Here is a 23779-nt window from a genome sequence, read left to right as displayed (position 1 = left end):
CGTTTGTTCGCATTTTCTTTTTGTTTTTGTTTTTTTAAGTTCCGTTCATTGCCGTTTTCTACAGAACGGATGGGGCAGATATAGGCCTATTTTGGGCTGTTTGGAACAGAGAAAAGAGGGGGGGGGGTTATATATATAAATACACGCGTGTGTGTGTGTGTGTGTGTGTGAGTATTGGGCAATCGACGGCGCCTCTCGCTGCGTGTAGGACTTGGGCGCCCGTGTGGTTATAATTTTAGTCGAAGAGTTGAAAAAAGAAAAAATGTGAGGACGGGCAAGCGTGGCACCGTTGCTGATGCGGATGCTCCACAGCTGATGCGGATGCTAAGGGGTGCAACAGCCTCGACAGCTGAAGACACCCCCCCCCCCGTTCCCCCGCCATCCGAAATAACTCTTGCGCTTCCTCATGTCTTCTTCCCTAATTTTTCGGGTTTTCCAACGTGGGGGCAAGAAAAAGAAGAAGAAGAGAGAGATGGAAGCAAAAACAAAAGAGAGGCGAGTTTTTTATAAATAACGTGGCAAACAGAGCTCAAAGATGGTGACGACGCCGTTTGCTGGGCTATTTAAAAACGTCTCTCTCTTCTCTTATTTTGTCTCGTCTCTCTCCCTCTTTTTTCTTATTCCATTCCTCAGCCGTCCTAATATCATTAGGATTGTGCCATTTTCCCCATCTTTAACGTTCGATTACGTACCGCCGTGTTTACGATGCGCAGTTACTATTCAAATGATTTCTTGTATACAATATCTATCTATGATTTATTGAGTAAGAGGCTAGGCCTTTTCTCTCGTATGACATGCTCAATGTCCGGTTGGTCTATTTACGAATAGAACAACAACAGCAGTAGAGAAAAACAAAAGAATGGTTATTGGCAGATTGGAGAAAGCGCAATAATAGCACGCACGTTATGTATACACAAGACCGTACATCATTAACGTCACAGAGCTCCCCTCTCTGTGACGTTCAAGCATTTGCCAAAAGGGGTTCGATGATGGTCAAAAACTGACCCGGGATATTTCAACTCTCATTTAAAGGGATCAGTGACAATAACACGAATGATTTCCGTTTTTGTTTTCTGAGTTAATTGTACGCGGCGATGGTCAGATCGTGTCGAAGATAATGACGTCGCTCTCCCCTGGGCTGCCCCTCTCTTTTTTTTTTCTTTTTCCTCCCATAACAAATGACCGAGCGTGTGGCACAATGTCCAGCGATCATTTCGATTTGTCCCACAGGCAAAAATACGATATCGATCAAAGAAAATGAAAGAGGTAAAACAAAACAAAAAAAAGAAAGGTGTCGGATATCGGGCGAAATGGGTGTGTGGGGGGGGGTTGTTTGGGAGCGTAAGCCAAAGTATCGCATATCATTTTAATGACCGCATGATGCAGAGAGCCTCTCTACAGTCGTCTGTCTGTGTGTGTGTGTTCTATTTACCTCGCGAAAATATCTCTCCCTCGTAACTCGTCGAGTGCGTAACCTTAGCTGCTTGTTGACTAAGAATCCGGCACGTGAACCCACACGCTCCTTTACAGCATCACCCCCTTCTTTTGTTTTTCTTTCTTGTTCTGCCGTCGAACAATCTTTCACGCTCAAAAAATGCCAGCTCGTTTGTTGCAGGTGTTGTTACTTTGATAATGCGAGTACGGCGCGCATCGCCACTACGTGATGCAAGTTCGCCTCCCCTTGAAATCATTTCTTTTTTTTTCTTCAAATATACCGAGGATATTTCGTGGTAATCACATACACGATCCTCCTTCTCCTTCTTGAATTTTCGCATTTTTTTTCTTCTTTTTCTTGGAAACGAAAATCGTTGAAAACGCACAAGGTCGGGGTGTGTAACCCGAGGCCGCCAGACTTGCTACAAAAGAATCGACAGGTAAAAAGAAACTAAGCATTTTTAGAATGTTTGGAATGCTCTTTTTTTTTCTTTTCTGTCTTCGTGTCCATATACATACTCACAATAATCCCCTCGTCTTAAAAAAAAAACGTTTTTTTCCTCTACAAATCGTTGGTAGACGGCACACCCACAAGCCGTGCACACAAGAGAATCGTTTTCTTTCTCTTTTTTTTTGTTGGTTAGGTACGCGCGTGAAAAGAGGAAACCCAACATTCAACGGGGTTTTTTAAGCCCGTAAGAAAACTTTAAAAAAAAAAAAATATCTCGTCACGTTTCGTTCGCTTTTCATAGAAACTGTGCATTTTATGGGTGGAGAAGCCCATTGGCTGTCGATTGGCAAAAACACTTTGAATGTCTGATTGGCCATTGAATTCTTTGACCTCTGCCTAATTGTTTTTCCTTCCCCGTCCATCTAAATACGTGCACAACACACATCGAGAAATGGAGTAAATGTCTACTCCCCTTTCTACATATTTATTTTATTTTTTCTTTGGCGTTGACTATCAAATGTAACATGCTAAGGCCCCTCTTGGGTAGCCTGACAAACTGTTGTTTTCGCAGAGGGAGGCCCCACACGCCGGGGCATCCGTCTAATGAAGCAGTGAAAATCCCCCCAGCTAGGGCTATATATTTTGGTTGGGGCCTATCTCGCCTTTGCAATAAGAGTTTCTCAGCTCGGAACACAAGAAAAATCCCCCCCCTTGCTTCCCCCGAAAAAAAAAAAAATCGAGAGGCATGTGGCAACACAGCAGCCAAAAGGCGCGTCCCTTCAAGAAAAAAGAAAGGCCTCCTCCTCCTCACCTACCAGAGCAAAAGAGAAGCAGCTAACAGCAGCAAGTTTGGTTTAAAAAAAAAGAAAAAGAAATAAGAGAGAACTTTCATGGGAACGAAAAATGAAGTCCTCTTTTTGTATCTTTTTGTGTGTGTGTTAAAAAAGAAAAAAAGTCAAATGAGGCAAAGAATTTCTCAGGCTATTTTTTTTTTTTTCCCTTCTACCTTTTTTTTTTTTTTTTTATTTTTCTTCTTTTGGGTTTTTGGAAGATGAAGAAGAAGCCCGAAATGAAACATTCCTCAAACGTTGGCCATCTTGTAACCTATTCATTTTTTTTTTTTTTTTGTTCTTTTTCTTTTTGAATTTTTAGCCCCACATTTTGTTGAGAGAGAGAGGGGGGGGGGTTGTTTAAACGGGACGAACAATACCCTTTTTGTTTTGTAACGTTTATGGACTACAATGCGTGTGCCATTGTCTTGCTCATTGCCCCCCTTTTTTTTTTTAATTTTTACATCAACGGTTTTTTAAACGTATTCAAAAAGATTTAAAAAACACGAGTTTTTTTTGTTTTTTGTTTTTTTAAAGAAGGAAGGGGGGGAATAAAAAAAATTCAATGGAATTCACTTCGTTTTTTTTAGTGTTGGTTGCTACTTTTGTCACGTCTCGAATGTCATTTGAATAATGACAGTCGCGGATGTGTAGGGGGACCGGGCACACACACACAAAAATCATCTCTAACCGATTAAGATGAGGGGCGTGGTCCGACACGATGAGCTTTACGTGACGTGCAACTCCCACCTTCAAGAAAAAGATGGACGCAAATGTAAAAAAAAAAATCATTTCAATCAAAAGAAAAATGAAGGCTAAAATGCGAGTCCATTGTGACATTAGGAAATGCGTTGCGACACGTTTGTTTTATTTATAACTCGCGGTTGCGAGAACGACGGGTGAAAACCAAACCCCCAAAAAAAAAAATTACGGATATAAATAAAGAATAAAAGAATGAAAAGAGGCAAGTCAACGAAAATGTTACACAGTTTGAACACAAGAAACGGGCAACAAAAAAACAACAAAAGAGAGAACTGGAATAATTGCCATATATTAACATTGGCCCGTCGTCAAAGTCCTCGATGGACGGCCATCAAACGGCAGTATCTTCCTTGAAGATAAACAATCAAAGAAATGATTTTTCTTTTTTAAAATTTTTGTTTTCGTCTGCTTTTGCGGCCGGAACAAGACCGGGCGTTCTGCATTTTTGCATCACAATACAAAGTTATAATTTTAAAAAAATATATATTTATATAGAATGGAGAGAAGGGGGGGAACAAAATGAATAGCGAACAAGAGGGGCGGGTCTGACCGAAAGGTAAAACAAAACGGAAAAAAATCAAATGGAAAATAAAAGAGCCAAGTACAAGAAAGAAAACTGTTGTAGTGATGGCGACAAGAGATACAAGGGCCCAGCTCTCGCGTTTCTTCGGACACGCTACAGAAACAAAAAGATCATAAAAGCTCCCACCCCACCCCCCCTTATCCTCCTGGAAAAAATAAAATTATGTTTTCTATTTTGATTTTATTATTATTTTTTTTTTAAATGTTAGTCAGCAGACATGGCCAGCAGGTTTAAGGGGGTTTGAAAATTGTGCGGATGAGCCAATCACGCGGGATGGTCCAACCCTTTACGAATTGCATAGAAAATAATAACAAGGTGCTAGAAGGAGAAGATTCTATTAAGTATTACCGTCTAGGACCCAATGGCTTCGACAGTCTATAAATCATACATTTCAAGTGGGGGAGAGAAGAAGAAGAAGATGCGCGCATTCATTCGCTTATAGGCCTGCCCATTTTTTTTTTCATGTGTGGACGCGGACAGTGGGGGTAGGTGCTCCTACACCGAGGGGGTAGGAAAACATTTTGCTTCCCCTCTTTCTTTCCTTTTTTTTTCTTTTGATTTTTATTGGAGCCATATAAAACAGGTCGTAAATCAGTTTGCTTTTGCCCACACAAATCCTAGTGGTTGTTCAGAGTGCAGCGAAAAAAAAAAACAAAACAAAAAAATCAATAATGAAAATGGGTGGCAACGGATGTATGCATTTATTTTATATCTACAAAAATAGAAGAAGAAGAAGAAAAAAGGAATGTCCAGGCAACATGTTTTTCTAACCCTCCTTTCAATAGAAATGGGGGGAGGGATTCCTCTGTTAACTCCTCTTTCCCAACTTCGCCTTTACCTTTTACCTATATGCAGATAGATAGGTAGATAGATAGATAGATATATAAGCTACGATGTTATTGCCTGATAGAGAGTCCAACTTTATTTTTTTTTTTTTTTTGGGGGGGGGGGGGGATTCGGTTTTTTTCTATTCAGCTTCTCTTCTCTTCTCTTCTCTCTCTCTCATTTCTAACAAGAAGAAGAACCTTCAGGTTTGTCGACCTTTCTTTTGCCCTGCTGCTGCTGCTTTGCTGGCCGAGTGGAATGCAACACACCTGTGTGCACCTTTTTTTTCTTTTCTTCCCCTCCTTCTTGTTTGGTCTGCATCTGCCTTCTCTTCTCGTTTCGTTCCACGGCTGCTTTATATACAGAAACTCGTGTGTGTAGTGTGTGTGTGATAGCGGCGTTGTGTGTGATGCCTCCGCTTCGTCCGATTTCCATCTCGTTTTCTTTTTTTTTCCTTTTTCTTTTTAAATTTTACCGAGCTACGAAGGATGCAGCCGTGTCTCATCAAGCGCAGATAGAAAAACCCATACGCAGAAGAGAGAGAGAGGCCCTCTCTTTTTTGTTTTGTTTTTCTTTTATTTATAATGGATTCCTCCAGGCCATTCTGAGCTGAAGAAGAAGAAGAAGAAAAAGAGGCTCTTTTTTTGTTGTTGTTGTTCTTCATCTTCGACGACCTTTTTAGATTTATTTTTATTTCTTTGAATTTATCCGTAGATGGATCGATCAAATTTGATTTCTCATTCTTTTCGATTTCGTTTCGAGAATATCATCTCCTATTTAGCGACGTAACATCGAACTGTTGCAGAGGCCCACCCCCAATTTTCGTTTGTTGGGACGATGAAAATTCCACGAAAAAAAAAAAATGGCATTCAAATTGTGTGAATATTTATATATTTTTAAAAATTTTAAATGTCTTTTTATTTATTTATTTTTATTTTAATTTTTTTGTTTTATCAATTCTTTTTTTTGCTTCATCATATTTGGTGCTTTTTTTCTTTTTTTTTTTAATTAGAAAAAGAAAATGAAAGGGACGTAGATCAGAAACGGTAAAAAGAGTCGCCTCTTTTCTGTTTTGTACTCTATACCTGGCATTTTTCTTTCCTCTCCCATTTCGTTGTGCTTGATTTGAAATTACTTGGAATATAAAGGTAGAAGGAAGAAAATGTGATTTTCTATTTATGGTGCGGCCAGGAAGGGAATTTTCTTTTTTTTTTTTCTTTCTCTCTTGTTTTTAATGGCTCGCACACCTGTGCCCGTTTTTTTTCTTTTTCTTTTTCTTTCTACCTCTCCTTATTTTATTTTTTTTAATTTGGTTTCCAGACCATTTTTTTCTTCTTCTTCTTCTTCTCCCCCGTCCAGTTTTCCATTAGAGTTCCAAAAAAAGTTTTTTTTTTTTTTTTCGTTTTTGAATTAAATGGGGAGCAATTTTTCACTAGTTTTTTTTCCTTTTCTCCCTCCTTGTTCTTCTTTTTTTTTTTTCTTGTTTCGTGTTAACGTATTTAATTCGAAAAAAAAAGAGGGAAGAAAGAAAATAAGCGAGAACGACCCATCATGCGGTGATGGCGGTTTTGAAAACGAATCAACGCGCTCAACCACCGTCGGCCTTTTGATAGAGACCAACGTTGTATTTATTATTATGATGAAAAAAAAAGAAAAAAAGAGAGAAGAAGAAAATTCTAATATGTAATAATAATCATGAGGTGGTAGTACAACATATAGAGCCAGCACATGTGTGTGTGTGCATGCTCTTATTATTTATAATTTTTTTGTTTTCTTATCAATGTATATCTCTCTACGCTTTTGATTTTTTTTTGTATGTAAGGCAATTGTTGTGTGTGTGTGCGGCATTTGTTTTCGTTTGGTCACGCTGCCCACAGCAAGGTCATCATTCTCATCGAGCACGGCTCACGTGAGATTCAACCGTCTCAAGTCGGTGCATGGAACATGGGCTCTCTTTCTATGATGGCCTTTTTCTCTGCGGCGCGGAGACTGTCACGATCTCTTACCTGTAACTTTGTCTTTTTCTCTCTCCCTTTTTTTTAAAAGATATGGTGAGCCACTGGCCAAAATGGCGACATCTCTCTTTTTTAATTGGAAAAATCGATGAAAGAGAAGCGCATTTCAAATGGAAATAGCCAAAAATTTAGCTACTCTTCGCTTGTCAGCCCGAAATGAAAAATTAAAGAGGGACGCACTCACGAGGCCTTGAAATATGCAAATGACATTATGCATAGATTTTTTTTTTCTCTTCCCCCATCCCACACACATAGGTTTGGATTACACACACACACACACGAAATGACGTTTCGTTTTGCCCTTTTTTGTCGCTCGTTTTTAACGAGTGACGACCGGTTTTTCGCGTTTGCTGAATAATACAGTCGCAATTAGGCCTGCGGGCTATACGAAACAAACCAACAACAACAAAAATGCGGTTTCTTTTGAATTTTTCCAAAATAAATTAAAACTTTTAATTTGTTTTTTGTTTTTTTTTCGTAATCATAAAAGGTCAAGACTTACATACGAACGCAATGTGTGCGCGCAATGCCATCGGCACGCTCGTCTTGTGCTAACATTTATACGTACGAATAGCAAATGGAACACGCCAACTCTTTCCCGACCCACCCGAATATCGTCGAGAAAAAGAAAAAGAGGATCCATGTCTTTTGTCTGTTTTTATTTTTTTGTTAGGGGGAAGGGGCCATCTCTCCCGCTGAGTGTTCGATCCTCAACAACAGACATTTTTCAGAGCTTTGATACACCTAAAGAGAACCTTTTATATATGCATGTTATTCTCGCTCTTCTCAGTTCATCTTGAGTGCAAAAAAAAATTTAAAGGAAAGAAACAAATTGTAAGAAAGAAAAAAAAAGAGAAGGTAAATACGAATGAGGGGAGTCAATTCCCCCCCAAAAATGTCTGGACGCTCATTTTTTTTTTTGGTTGGTGCACGGCCTCCTGCTGAGTTAACGAAATGAAAATGGGGTCCCTTCTTTTCTTACAGTCAGTGAAGAGGTCGTTGTTGTTTAGACCTCCTCCTCGTTTTCGTCCTTCTTTCCTCTCCCTGACCACAGATGAAATGAAACCGACCAGAGGGGGAACATGACCGAAATACTGCATTATTTTTATTTAAAATTTTTTTAAATTGCCATGCCCAGTTAGAACTTATAAGAGTTGGAAAAATGCAAGTGTCTATTTCTTTTCTTTCTAACAAGCAGAAAAGTAATGCATATGGAAAGGGATGATGAGATATGTGGCATGGGCTGCCATGTTGTTTGGCTCTTGAAATCATATTAAACGAAAGGCAGACAGGAAATTGAATCGGTTTGAATGCAATTGTCGAGAGCCAATGACTCTATGGCCCTCGTAATAAAGAAACACAGTCTCGGCCACTTCAATTCATTCCACACTACCCCCAGCCATTTTTCTGTCTCTCTCCTTTTTTTTTTATTTAATGTTTTCTTTTTTAAATGTCTTGTCCTTGCTGCTAGCCATTTTTTTTTCCGAAACTCGATTTCGGCAATTCATTGATTTATTTCGTCGCGTATTTGAATTTAAATCGAGCACAAGTCACGTCATCTCTCGTCCCGCTTTCGACATTTATCAAGGCATGGAAAGGGCGGGACATGCGACATTTCCAGTATTTCTCTCCGTGTTTGAATGTTATGTTTTTCCTCGTTGTTCTAGCCTATACGACTTGACTTGCTTATGTAGGCTCGTAGCGTCACGCTGGGCTGACCATCACCGATGATTGGAGTGGGCTTCTTTTTTTCTATTTCTTTCTGCTCGGCGCTGTACATCGAATGTGTGTGCGCCTCGATGCAGAACGCGTTCACAGCGGACAACAAGCTGACAGCGAGAGCTGCCAATCAACCTGTCAGTTTGGCTCTTGCTGTACGCCGCTCTTCAAGTTCACGAATAACAGGCAGGGGAGGAGGAGGAAGAAGATGGGGAAAAAAAATATATATATATATATAAATAAGAGTATTAATCGGCGGGTCCCTTTATTTTATTTTTTTTTGTGAGGGGGAATAACGTGGGGGGGGGGGGACTTCGTCTGACTTTATACATATCCTGAGAAAGTGACATGGAACACGTTATAAGCAGCAAAACAACAACGATCCCCGCCCCGTCATCTCTTTTTTTTTTTTTCGGGGGAGGGGGAGGGGGGGAAAGGGAACGGAAAATCCGGTTGTTACTTATTGCCCGTTTGACGGTTGATGGCCTGTCCGTCTCCCTTCTACAGGCAATGAGGGAGGGGCACGAGGAGGAGGTACTAGCGGCATGTAAACACGGCAACTTAAGTACAATTTTTCTTTTTTTTTTTTATAATTCCTTTTTGTGTGTGTGTCTGTGAGATTGACACGATTCTGACCTGAACTCATTGCTCTTTTGCCAGTTGTTATTTTCTCTTTTCAAACATAAATGTTTTTTTCTTTCTTATTCTTTCGTAGAGAGGAAGGTTCATGCTGACTTTTTGATTGACATGCCCTTTTATTTTATTTTTTTTTTTTGGCTCCCTCACGGTACACTTACAAACGGCTAATGAAATTCAACACCGAAAAACAAAAAAAAAAAAAAAGAAAGCAAAAACCGACTTGAATGAGTTTGTCGGGGTTGGACTCGTATAATCTTTCAAAGTATATAGTCGCCTTTTTACATGTTGTTTCAATGTCATTTGAAATGGCGATATCGATCCTTGAATACAACACAAACAAGCCTGTGGCAAATGGCTACGTTTTTTTTTTTTCAAATGGACGTAGAAACCAACTCGACGTGTAGTTTTTGCCTCCAGCCAAACAAACACAACAGGATACGATCCTTCAAAAGAGAAAAAAAAAATAAAAATAAAATGATGATAATAAAACGGTGGTTTTTCTTTTTCTTTTTTGCTGTTGATGATTTCTCCCGCGAGAGTCATTGGCCTGGGGTTGCCAACAGCTTGGTAATGGGTCAATTGTTTCCGGCCTTGATGCCGCAACCCCCTACCCTCACCGCTGCTTGCGTTTTCTTATAATAATAAGCGCGCACACGACCGCACCATTTGATCCCGCAGAAAGGGAACCCACAGCTTCTCATCTCCCTTTTGCCTTTGCCATTGAGATGACCGTTTAGGGATCTAGCGCATAGATGAACGATCCACTCACATCGGTCACACACACGCAGAGTTTCATCTTCTCTTGAAGCTCTTTCCCCTTGCGAACGGCATCGCCTGTTCCGCACCGGGTCTCGCCAATCGATTAGCCCCACGTTTTTGAGCAGTGCGACCACGTCACACTCAAATGACCTCTCTCTCTCTTTCCTACACCCACCACTCGCTACTATATAGATATGAAATAAAAAACCGGCGCCACAGCATATTATAGTCCAGAGGGACAGATCCATAATATAGAGGGCAGAGGCGAGCGTGTTTTGTGCGGGGCGAGGGAGGAGAGGCCCTCTGTTTGCAGCGCATTGACGACGATTTGTGGTACCGAGCACGAAAAACCTATCCGACTTTTTGTTTAGTTTTTTTTTCTTTCTTTTCGACCCCTTCAAGTGTGTCAAAGTACATATCAGATAAAAAAAAAGAAAATAATGCGTATAAATGATGTATCATATCAGAGGAGGGTTGGAAACGAATCATCCAATTCGGTCGGGGGGTAGTAGATCACTCGTTTTATTTATTTTTTTCTCTTTTTAAAACAAGTTAAAGGCTGATGCCAGAAGGATTTATTTTTTTTTGCTCGGTTGGCTCAAGTCCGATAAGAACCAGAGACCGACTGACCAAAACAAATTCAATGGCGGCCATTATCAACAGCAGCTCACCCCCAGCGCAAAAGGCCCATCAGCAACAGACTTGGGTCTTTTCCTTTTCGTATAAAAAAAGAGTTTCTTATAGAGCACATTTTTTGTTTTCTTTTTCTTTTCGTACCCATTTTTTGTTTTTTATTGTTATTGCCGTTACATTGTGGCTCTCCCCATTTTTCTGGTGGAAACGAGAACTTGGACCACAAAAAAAAAAGAGGCAATACTCAGTTTAAAGGCATTTCTGTGTAACTTGACTATTGCAAATCTATCGGCATTATATAGTCACAGATATAACTAATAATTTTGATAATAATACGTCCTAAACAGCAAACATGGGCAAACAGAGTCATTTGAATCTTTGATGTTTTCGATATTGTTGTTTTCAAACACTCCCCCACGGAAGCAAAAAAAGAAGAAGCAGCAGCAACGTATATATAATACATAAATATAAAGAGAGCCTAGACCTTTTCCAGGCTTAAACACACACACACAACATAAAGCTGTTAAGAGGGTTTTAGATATACTTTGCCAGTCTCATTTTGTCGCTTCGTCAGAGGGTTGGGCTTTAAGCTCTTTAATAGCGCGGCCATTTTAGACGTTAACTCTGCCCAGTGTAGAACATATAGCGCCCGTCGCTATACCAACTCCCCCTATAGCTGTATACGGGCCAGTTTGTGTTAGCAAGGGCTGGCCCAGCAGCTATTGCAATATAGAAAAGAAAAGGGAGGGAATATGTTAGGGGAGTTGTATATTACGCTGACGTCATCCGCTCTAATAGGGTCTCGCCATCCGCCGACGGTTCAATACTTGATTACATTCACAAAAGCCAAACTGAAAAAGAAAACAAAATCGGCTTTGACTGTAACACGTTCTCGATTAAATTTTTGTTGGGGAAAATAAAAAAAACCAAAAAAACAAAAGAGTGTAGAGCGGCGCAACTCGTAACGGTGATAGCTACCACTACCATTATTGTAGACTTTGAATGCCTTCCGATGTAATATTTCGGATGGAAACGACCCAATATAAAAACGAAAAGCCTCTATATATATTGGTCGTATACTTTCTCCATATAGAGCATCTCTCCTCCACTTTGATTGAAACACACTGTGTGTCTGTAACGCCCATGTAGTCTCGCTGCGTGCGCCCAACCAATGGCGGCTAATAACATAAAAAGAAGGGATAGACACACACACACACACGAAAAGGTGGTACTTTTTAAAACGGCAATACTTAAAAAAAAAAAATACATTTTGATAGAATAATGGCCTATACTTGGCTGCTAGTTGAAACGGGTCGTTGTATACAACCCAATCTTTTGCGATGCCTGTTTTTATTTTTAGAAACGTGTAGGCAAAACGTCCGTTACGGCGACACAATCAATACCTGCGCGCGAATGATTTCAAAAGAGCTGGCCGTTAGATCTTTTTTTTTGTTGTTGTTCCATTTTTATTTGATTACATTTTGAGTTTATACCATCGTGGGCACAGCCCCTCTTTCTTTTTTCATGATAAATCCTTACTGATTTCCTGTGTGTTCCCAGTTCCGTCGTGTGTGCGCCGGGCAAACAGAGCCGCTTTTTGCTGGTAGTTCGGATCGCGCACACACACACACACGCTGTGTTTGCATAGTGAAATTCGCCTAGTTTCCCGGAATCTAGCTATTTATAATGCTTTTTTTTTTTTCCTTTCTATAGATATATATAATATATATTTTTGCCTGGGCCCATAAAAAGAATTCTATAATCTCATACATAATGTATTTAAGGGGAAAAAAGAGGGAAATTGATGGAAAACTCTCTCTCTTTTTCAGTCTTTCTTTTTACTTGGTATATACACACACATTTTGCTTCTCTTTTTTTCTTCTCGTACGTGTGTCAGTGTCCTGTTGTGTATGTTCATGTCAGGGCGAATCCATTAGTCCGATCTCTTTTTCTTTTGTGTTACATACATCAGCAGCTTCCTCCTTATTTGCTCGGCTTGAGCCCCTCCTGCTGTTGCCATGTTCTCTTTTTCTCTCTGTTTATTTCGCGTCGGCCATCGCTGCGAGAAAATCCAGTGATCCCCTCAACAACAACAACACACACAAACAAAAAACGGACCCCAAAAAAAAATAAGTTGTTTCGGGTGTCCGTTTTCTGTCCCTTGAGCCGTAGGATGGTGCAGGATGATCTGTGCTTCGCATAAAAAGAGATTGTATAGCTCTTTGATATAGATCAAGTCTCCGTGTTGTATCTAAACTTCTTCATCATCTTTGAACGAAATATCGGATATATAAGAGAGTTGGTCGTGCGACATCTGCAACGAACGGGGAAAGAAGAGTTATGTCACGAATGATATTACATGGCGACATCGGGTTCAAACTGGGCGGGGGGGAAACAGAGGCTCAATCTGATATATATATATCCGAGGTCTTGATGAAGTTCTGCTTCTAAATCCCCTTTATGCTGTAAATGTCAACCTTCTTCTGCCCCCCTACTTGCGTTCAACAGCCGCTTTGCCCTCCCCCAAGAAAGTCAGCAGGTATTTATGAGATGTGTATCATCACCGACTCTCTCTCTTTCTAGATATGACTCTTTGAAAGGAGGGTCAAGTGACAGCTTGGCCTTTTCATCTTTCCTTTTATTTATTTATTTATTTTTTTAGCGCAATATTCGCTTTTTATTTTGATGATGTGCGTTTCCGTTTTTCTTGTTAATCGTAAAAAAAAAATAATTTTTTTTTTGAACAAAGTAAATGACGTCGTTTCAGCTTGTTGGTGGTTTTTAGTTATAACCCAAAACAACATTATCTTTTGTTTCTTTCAAACAGCTTTTAAAAAAAAAAAGGTTTTTATTTTTCTACGTTAATTCTTTGGTTTCCCCCCCTTTCTGTGAGGTCAAGATAAACATTTTTTTTTGAAAAACCAGGTTCCGGACAGAGGCATATTACACGTAAAAAATAAAAATTAATGCCTTCCCGTATGTAAAAGCGTCAAGAAGATGAACTGATATATCATTCACCTCCTCTTTTTCTTTTTTTCTTCCCCCCGTTGTTATTGTCTGGTTTCCTTTCTCTCCCCGTGCCAAAGAGAATGAAAATTGAAAAATAAAAAAAAAAAATAAAGATTGTCTACAGCAAAAGTTGGTGTGCGCGCCAGCTGTTCGTTCTCTCATCATCAACTGGCCTACACACACACAACCCGTCCAGTAGTATTACACATTTTCCGTCTGTGTGTGTGTGTGTAACGTGTCTTCTTTCTCTTTTTTCCTTTCGTGTTTCCACTATTCTTATCAAGGAGAATAATACAGGGAAAAAAAAAGATGCAATTAAGGTAATGATTGTTATATAGCGTCCACCTCTTTTCTAGGCCCGTTTTGCTGTATAAAATGGAAGGTGGGAAGAGACGGGGAAAGAAAATGGGCGCACAGACAGTTGAATCACACGGCTCATTATGAACACGTCTTGCTGACGTCACCTTTCTGGATGATGATTATTATACTATTCTATCTCGTTACCCCCTGTTTTTCTCCTTTCGGGAGGGACGTTGTTTTCAATTGTCCTCGTACGCAACACAATAGAGGCCAAAGAGAACGTCGAACGTTATTTTTTTTCCCCCCATTTTTATAAATAGAAAAAAAAGGAAAAAGAGAGAGAAATACTCGTGAGTGTGTGTGTGTGTGTGTGTGTGTGTGCTTAAATGAATATCCAAGTCTGGCCGAATAATGAGTTTCCCTTCTGTATATAATAGTCCCGCATCACACGATAAATAATGACTTGTTAATAATTGGGGAATTTTTTTTTTTTTCAAACTTGTTTTCAGGTTCATCAACGCCCGGCGTAGAATCGTTCAACCCATGATCGACCAGTCGAATCGTGCCGGTAAGGTTTTTTTGATTTTATTTATAGAAAACAAATGAAGTAAAGATTGAAAGACGTTCATGAAAAGTGAGATTGAATTTGGTCTGGCCATTTCATTTGCGACGTGATTTCGTGCACGTCAGGACTATGTTACAACATTAAAAAGCCTGGAGACGTTGTTTTTTATTAATCGAATTTTTCAAATCAAAAAAACAGTGGCTTTATATCCGGCTGGCCCTAGCGGTGCTTACAGTCCTGATGGCGGTGGCATGGGCTACATGATGGACGGCGGAGCAGCAGCAGCGGCAGCCATGATGCATCGACCGCCGGCCGATCCTATGGCCTTCCACTCCGAGTATCACTACCCGCCACAGTACTACGGCCATCATCTCTGAAGAAGGAAAAAAATAAATAAATAATAATAAGAGGCCAATCATCAAAGTGGACAATTTAGGAAGAAAAAAAAATAATAATTCAACGACAAACAAAAAAAAAATTTGAAACAAAAAGGAAAAACTTAAAAAAAAAAAATGATTATTATAATTCAAAAGAAGAAAAACTCGTTGCTGCTGCATGCGTGTATTATCTCCCGCGTCCCTTTTTCTCTTTCTCTAGTGTGTCTTTTTTATTTTTTGCGAATTTTCTTGTTTGTTTTTTTTTGTTACTCCCCCTTCCCTTCTTTTTATGGAACTCTTTTTTTTTTTTTTACGATTGAAATTGACACAAACAAACAAAAATGCCGAACGTTTTCCGAATGTCCGTTTTCTTTCCCGCTACTCGAAGAGGGGGAAAACGAAGAATCAAGAAAAAAGCAGCAAAACAAGAGAAGAAAATGCAAAATGCAAGAAACAAAAAAACAAAACCAACACACACCACAAATTATATAAATATACATAAATGTATCATAATGTCGCGTCGCTATCAAACATCACACGTCGTTTACTACGCCACACGCAAAACATCTTCTCCCTCTCAACCGGAAATCGACCGCACACATCACGAAATTCGTCAGGAACGACACCTCTCCCGCCACACACTCATCAAGATCATCCCGCGGACTCCCTTCCTCCTCCTCCTACCCCCTCCCGGTGGACAGGTAAATAAAAACCTCAAAAATGTTGACAAATATTCGATTCTGCCGCGTAGACGAAATTGAGTTGAAATGCCTTTGAATTTGACATTCTTTTATTATCGAGCTATTTCATCTGAAATATGTTATTTATTCAATGTATTTTTAATGTTTTTTGTTTTGTTTTTTTTACAGCTCAAAAAACCTCGTACACACGTCAATTCGATTCGAATCACACGGACGGGCGCGACTCCGCCATTCTTGCGTCAACAGCGTCGACCGGATGTTTCTCTCTGTTCCTGCTCCATTTTTTTTTTAAGTAACACACGCAAAAAAAAAAAAAAAAATGGGAAAATTTAAATTCACGCGGCAAGATTTGGCTGAAACTTTGAATGCGTAAGGAAAGGAGGGAAATAGGACAAATACTTTAGCATCACCAATCATCACTCATCAAACAATTTTTGTGTTTTGTTTTTTTTTTTTTTTGGAACATTTCGTCAGTGTTTGTTATTGTGTTTCGTTGCGTGTGTGTGTGTGTGTGTGTGTGCACGCGTCTGGCGTGCCGCTTCGTTCCGACAAGAAGAAAAGAAATGGGACGAACAATGAAAACCGAAAAACAACACCTGCACTTAATTTTCGTGTGCAACATCAAGATATGAAGAAAAACAAATAAATAATAATAATAAACAATTGGAAAGAAAGACGAAGATTTTTCATGTTAGAGCAAAACAAAAAAGAATCAACGCGGACCATGTCGTGTGTGTGCGCAGTGTCTGTGATTTCAACGGCCGAGGAAATTCCATTCCGAGGAGAATTGTCATCCCGAATATCCTCTGAATTATTTCCTCGTTGTATTTTTTTATTATTTTTTTGAAACAAATGTCTCGACGAGAATCAACACCGAGGACAAAAAAAAGAATCGCAACAAAAATAAGAAGAAGAAATAAAAAGTTGTTGGTAAAAACAAAACAAAAAACAACTCAACCACATCTTCGGGAGTAGCCAATGCCGGGATGCGTGCAGGAAGATTGACCCTTCCTGTTCGTGGCGATATCCCACCACACCTCATACGTATACTGTACAAAGAAAAAAGAAAAAAATCTTTTTTTTTTTTTTTTTTTCTTATTACTTTGTTTTTTTTTTTGTTTTTTTTCGGCATTATTTGTGAGGGCATTTTTTGTAATCGTCTTCATCAATTTTCTTGACTGTATTTTCGTTTTTTTTTTTTTTAAATCAAATCAATTTCGCAGCATTATGTACTTTCCATCTACTCACTCCCACCTCCCCATCAAATAGCTGATTGTGTGTGAGCGTGTGTGACTGTCCTTTGATATCCTTCTCCCAATTTATTTTTGGATTATTATTATTCATTTTTCTTATCGAGGAGGAAGGCAACAACAAAATATTGGTCACCTTGTTTTGTTATCCCACCCCCCATCTCGCAAGCGTGTATTATCTCTCCCCCCAGTGGCCGGTGACACCATGATTTCTTTTATGATTTTTTGTCCCGTTAAAGAAAACAAGAAACGAGTTACCGCATCCAAGACCAACAGTTAAAACACACACACACACACACAGCCCACAATCATAACGAACGACGTAAAAAGATGAAAAGAGATGTTGTTGAGCGTGCAATACGTGGCCAAAATTTCTTCACACACTCGAGAAAATCCCGAAAGATATTACGTAAAGAGGGGAGGGATTCTTTTTCTTTCTTTTTTTTTTTTTGCGAATTATGCGCGTCTATACCGGTATTGTCAACACAAAAAAAAAAATTTTCGTTTTCCTCCCCCTGACTTCAGTTGTTTTTTTTTTCCCTCTCTTTTGTACACGCACGACAGTTAACTGTATTATTCAGACAGTAAAAATTAATTTAAAAAGACGCACGGAAACCCTCTTTGAAAAGAAAAGTTGAGAGACTTTTTTTTAATTCCCGTTTTGCAAAACAAAAAAAAAAAAGGGGAATTGACGAGAAAACATTTCGTGTGTGTGTGTGTGTGTGTGTGAGTGTGTGTGTATACGATTTTGTCACGCTGCCGTCGCCCTCATCCTCTTTTACATTTATTTGTGTATCATCGTTGGAAAAAAAAAATAATAATTTTTTTTTTCTTGGTCGTCTGGTATTATTAAATATAAATATAATATTGACTTACACACACACACACACACACCCATTTTCGCGACGGAAAATTGTACATGTAATGTCATCTTCTTCGTTTTTGTTTGTTTGTTCCCCCCTCCACTGTGTCCCTTTTTGTGCTACCCCCAAACCCAAAACCTCCTCCTTTTTTTTTTTTTTTTTAAATGAAAAAAGAAAAAAAAAAAAAAATTAACTAATTAATGATGAAATAATTGTGTTGTGGTGCCAGCCAATTTTTTTTTTCTGTTTCCCTATTTCTTGTTTTATTTGTATTTTTTTTTTTTTTCAATTTCATTTTGCGTTTCAAGTTTTCTCCTCCCTCTGTTGGCGTCCATTATTATTATTAATTATTATAAAAAAAACCAAAACACTGGAAAAGTACGTGCTGTGTGTGTTGGCAGAGTGTATGTGCGCCGTGTTTCTCTCTTATATAGAATCGATTACATTTAAAAAACACAAAACGCATTTTTTTTTTCTCTTATTTCATCTCCTTTAGAATTTTCTCTTATTAACATTTAAATCGTCCAGACACTACTAACAGATCTTTTTCAAATCAATCAGCAAAGAAAATTGAAAACAATTTCTTTCGGAATCAGAAATCCTGACGGGCTATTCTAACCCAATCAGCAGACGAAACACACAGACAAAAAAAAAACCAATCGGGTGATTGCCGATTATTTACATTGAATTTCTTTTTTTTTTTGCCCGCGGAAAGTCTTAGATATTCATCCCACTAATGAAAATATTTAAAAAAAAATTTTGAATTTTATTGGCATAGCTCGTGGTATACGATAGAGTCCGCCATTAGGAGAACACGCTGATCAGTTGCGCGCAGACACGCGATTTCGTTCTTTTTGTGTACAAACAACACGCATTGTCGACTTGTTATATCATCAAGACGATAGAGGCCATCATCAATCTTGATTCTTTTCGCTGCTGTTGCAACCGCCTTTCGATTTTCTCTTACCTCATTTTTTGTTGTTGTTTTGTTTTGTTTCAAATGAATATAGTACCGAGACAATCACACGCCAGTTACGAAAGAGCGAACGTCTACATGGTAGATACTACTTTGTCTGGATTCGAGCAACAGAAAAAAAAAAATAATTTGCATATATTTTTATTTTAATCAGTTAATTTTTTGTTTCTGTTAGTTAAAAAAAAACAAAATTCTTAACGGCTCTATATTCGATATGATAGACATTTGCCAACTGGTAAAGCAGCTGGTCATCAGATGACAGAGCGATGGTTTATCTATTTATGGATTGGACAACGTGGAATCGGAAAACCCACGCGCTAAATGAAAAACCGCAGCTCACGGATTCGATTACACGTTAGCTGTCCAATCGTGTTCGTCAAAAGTGACTGGATAAGTGCCGGTGTGTAGTATACCTACCAGCTAATCAACACACATCGCTTGCGGCGAGTAAATAATGAATAGTAATTAAAATATCAATAAATCATCGATGGAAGGAAATTAAAAAAGACAACAACAAAACAACGAAAAGTGGACGGAAGCTAAGGGAAATCGGATTATAGATATACCCACGGGGGGGTGACCGGATTATCTGCAGCATTAAATAATACATGTGCGTACGTCAAGATAAAAAGAAAAAGGTGGAACTGCTGCGTTTCTCAGTACGCACATCAGTTTACTATTATTGTTGAGAGAGTCGACCGCAAACATCCTGTCATCCGGACGAAAAGAAAAAAAACCTTGGGACTTCACATCGTATATGTAATAGGTCTACAACTGTATATCTGTCTGTGTGTGTGTGTGTGTGTATAGACGCTCAAAAAGTACCACAGCCATTGTTGTTCTCTCTCTCCGTGTGTGTGAAACATTGATTGGCCCGTGATGGAATCAAGAGACTGGCAGGCCCCTCCCGCTTTCTGCTGCTTCCCCGCTGTTCTACCGGCTCCGCACGCTGCCTTCCAGGCCTGACTGGGTTGGCTGCGTAGGAACGAACAACCGCAAACCGCAAAACTCCAGGGCAAACACAGCGAGTCGGAAAAAAAAAAAGGAAAACTTTTGTTTCGTGTCTACCGACGGATTAACCTACACACGCACAAGGGGTTTATACACAGACTGTATATAGCGAGGGGAAAAGAACTAAACAAAAGTTCAATTTGAATTCTGGTCGGCATTCAAGTTAAAAACAAACTTTTCCTTTTTATTTTTCTATTCCGGAATTATCCAAGACCCTGCATGTGTCAGCAGCGGGAGCGGCGGCGGCCCTCTTTTTTTCATATTTATAAATTTTATTTCAAACAGAGAGAGAGAGAGGGAAAAAAGAGGCAGCCCACATCGCTAGCCATCAGGTCCTTATAGGGACAGGTCCTGCGGATTGCGTGATCCGCTCAGCTGAAACAAGAAAAAAAAAGAAAAATATAAACAAATGGCTTCTCCTTTCAGACATACGCCTTAGCCACCAACATGCCCATCCTATCATTCTCTCTTTGCTGGACAATCAAGTGCCATCGCAACAAGAATAAACATCACTACACACACACAAATGGGAGAAAAGCTGTTTGTTTCTTTAAACAATGGCCGCCTTCTTTTTTTTTTGGTTTTCCTCATCCGTGACCAGGATTTCATCGCTCGATCGAAATTCCCGATATCTTCTTTCTTTTTCTTTTGAAAGTTGTTTGGTTTTTAAATAGATTTTAACCCATGGCCGCCGAAAGAAAATCAACTGCGAACGAATAAGATTTAAATCTGGTTTTAAACTTTATTCAATCGACCAAGATATTTGTATCGCCATATACAAATTTCAAATCGTGAATTGCGATTGCGATCTTCGCTATAGTCCATACATCCATTTTTCATTTTTCCATGTAAATATTGCACCTTTTAAATGAAATTCGTGTGTTGTGATGTAGCTATTACATTATTAAGTCTTTCAAATGCTTAATTTAGAGATTTAAAAAAATTAAGCAAAAGTCGGTTTTTATTAACTTTGTAAACTGTTTTATACATTTGTTTTTCATAAATCAAGTTCCACGGAAAAACATAGTTCATATTTGTGATCCTCGTTCAATTTTGAATGTAAACCGTGTATCGTAATAGCTATATCTAGGTTTTTAGAAAACAAATTATTTTTATGAAGAAATCGGGTTATTTTGTCGGGCATATTTTTGAAGACCATCTATTTGGGTTAAAAAAGGTTTCGCCTGCAATTCCATAAAGCTTTTCTTATTCCAACCGAAATCAAAAGCTAATTCTGAATAATATATTAGTTTTCTCGTAAGTTATACAGTTTTCGATTCAATCGAACTCAAATTGGGTTTTTGAGCGCAATCACTTTGAATTCAAATAACTCAAAAACTGCACGTCCCACATAAAAATAAAATTGATTTTTGTGATTCTCGTTTAATTTTAAATCGGAATCAAGTATTTTTAGTCATACCTAGATTTTTGTCAAAAATGAAAAAGTGGGAAGGCTATACCCTTACCACTTTTGTCAAAATCGACCAAAATACGAAATCTCTTGGAAATCGTTCAAAATCACAAGTTATACTCAAAATCTAATGCTGATTCAGAAAACTTAATTCATTTTTTCGTCAAATCATTCGTTATTGAAATATTCTTAATAATTTTACTGTATCACCATTTTTTACCTTTATTTTAAAAAATTAAAGTTTTACGGAAAAACAAAGTTAATTTTTGTAAGTCTCATTCAATTTAGAATGTAAATCATGTATAGTTAGTTGCTTATCTTGACTTTTCACGAAAAAAAGCAAAAAAGTGGGGAAAAATCGAAGGGAATTCCCCCGGGGATTCCCCTAAGTTTTTCTTCAAAATCTGCAAAAAAATGAACCTCTTTAAATCCTTTGAAAGTTATACGTTATACTCAAAATTTAACGCTGATTTCTCTAAAATTGTTTGTTTTATCGTTAAACCAGCCGTTTTTGAAATATAATGAATAATTGTGCTATTGGGTGCGCGTGTTGGCGCACTGACTTTGTTGACCCGTTTATTACGTTTAATTAATAGACTCTAAGTCTCACGTAAAAAGAAAGTCAATTTTAATGATTAACATTCAATTTTAAATCGAAATCTTGTCTTTTTAGCCATATTTAGATTTTTGTCAAAAATGAAAAAGTGGGAAGGCTATACCCTTACCACTTTTGTCAAAATCGACCAAAATACGAAATCTCATGGAAACCGTTCAAAATCACACGATATGCTCAAAATGTAATGTTGAATTATAAAACCTAATTCGTTCTCTCGTCAGATCAGTTATTATTGATATATTTTGAATAATTGTGCAGAAGTATTCTAGCGCTGTAGCATACTGGAGCGCTAACGTTGTATACAGTTTTTTACATTTATTTTAAAAAATTCGTTCCACAGTAATTCCACAGTCCACAGTTAGTTTTCTCATAAGTTATACAGTTTTTGCATCAAAAGAAATTAAAGTGGGTTTTTGAGTGCAACCACATTGATTTCGAATAACTCAAAAACTGCACGTCCCACATAAAAATAAAATTTATTTTCGTGATTCCCGTTTAATTTTGAATCGAAATCATGTATTTTTAGCCATATCTAAATTTTCGTCAAAAATGAAAAAGTGGGAAGGCTATACCCTTACCACTTTTGTCAAAATCGACCAAAATACGAAATCTCTTGGAAATCGTTCAAAACCACACGTCATACTCAAAATCTAATGCTGATACTGAAAATTTAATTCATTTTCTCGTCAAACCATCCGTTATTGAAATATTCTTAATAATTGTACTGTATCACCTTTTTTTACCATTATTTCAAAAAGTTCAAGTTTTACGGAAAAATAAAGTTGATTTTTTTAAGTCTCGTTCAATTTCGAATACAAATCATGTGCAATTAGTTGCTTATCTTGAATTTTCGCGAAAAAAAGCAAAAAAGTGGGGAAAAATCGAAGGGAATTCCCCCGGGGATTACCCTAAATTATTCCTCAAAATTTGCAAAAAATACATCTCTTGGAATTCTTTGAAATCATCACGTTATACTCAAACTTAAACGTTGATTTCTAGAAAATTATTAGTTTTCATATTAAATTAGCCGTTTTCGAAATATATCGAATAATTGTGCTGTAGCGTGCTGGCGCACTGACTTTGTTGACCCGTTTATTAGGTTTTTTTAATAAACTCTAAGTCTCACGTAAAAATAAAGTCGATTTTCATGATTCACGTTCATGAAAACTGTAGATCCCACGTAAAAATAAAGTTGATTTTCGTGATTCTTGTTCAATTTTGAATCGAAATCATGTATTTTTAGTCATACTTAGATTTTCATCAAAAATGAAAAAGTGGGAAGGCTATACCCTTACCACTTTTGTCAAAATCGACCAAAATACGAAATCTCCTGGAAATCGTTCAAAATCACACGTTATACTCAAAACGTATTGTTGATTCATAATACCTAATTTGTTTTCTCATCAGATCATCTGTTATTGAAATATTCTGAATAATTGTGCTCGATCTTGTTTTTAAACCCGTTTTTTTTTAACGAAAAAGGTAAACTTCAAATATTGATTAAATTTAAGAAAACTTGACCAATTTTGAACGCTGGTTCTGAATCAAATACTTGTTTTTCCGTACATTTTGCAGTTTTTGAATAAAAATTGAATCATGTCGTCATCAATTGTTCTGGATTTGAGTGCGTTGCTAGGAGCGTTTCCGACCTTTTGAATGATACTCAGCACTCTCTAAAGACCCGTATAGATTTCCAGTAAGTGGGGAATGAAACATTGTTTGACGTGATCCGCCCAAATTTCGGCGCTCATTTCTTTGGGAAACGAGCTATAATCAAGTTAGGTATGCATCGTCGTGATAATCATACTCAATCCTGTAATTATCATGCATTGATTAACGCGATTCTGTTACCATCTATCGATCAATCAGCAACACCCGTATCGTAAGTGGACTTTTCTCTACTCGTTTATATTACACCACTACCACAACTAGCCTATTAATATATACACTCTCTCTCTTTTTAGTCTCTCTAAACGCTAGCCAACCCCCCCGTTCCAAGATGAATCGTTCACTCCCTCCTCCGACAGCCAACAAAGTGTGAATCAAAGAC

The 23779-nt window shown here is 38.1% G+C and overlaps 1 protein-coding gene across 1 annotated transcript in view; it reads left to right on the top strand.

Annotated features, from left to right (window-relative positions):
- LOC116921953 (homeobox protein homothorax) overlaps window positions 1-18176 on the top strand; it is a 72646-nt gene extending 54470 nt beyond the window's left edge. Inside the window, exons 11-13 of the mRNA XM_045173176.1 lie at window positions 14469-14527; window positions 14723-15602; window positions 15771-18176. Of these exons, the coding sequence (XP_045029111.1) occupies window positions 14469-14527; window positions 14723-14901 (238 nt within the window). The 3' untranslated portion in view covers window positions 14902-15602; window positions 15771-18176. The remainder of the gene's footprint in view (window positions 1-14468; window positions 14528-14722; window positions 15603-15770) is intronic.
- The last annotated feature ends 5603 nt before the right edge of the window (window positions 18177-23779 follow it).

Source organism: Daphnia magna, linkage group LG4 (assembly GCF_020631705.1).
Source record: "Daphnia magna isolate NIES linkage group LG4, ASM2063170v1.1, whole genome shotgun sequence".
NCBI classification, from domain to species: domain Eukaryota; kingdom Metazoa; phylum Arthropoda; class Branchiopoda; order Diplostraca; family Daphniidae; genus Daphnia; species Daphnia magna.
Note: the sequence above shows the minus strand (reverse complement) of the source record. Positions and strands in the feature narration are given on the sequence as shown.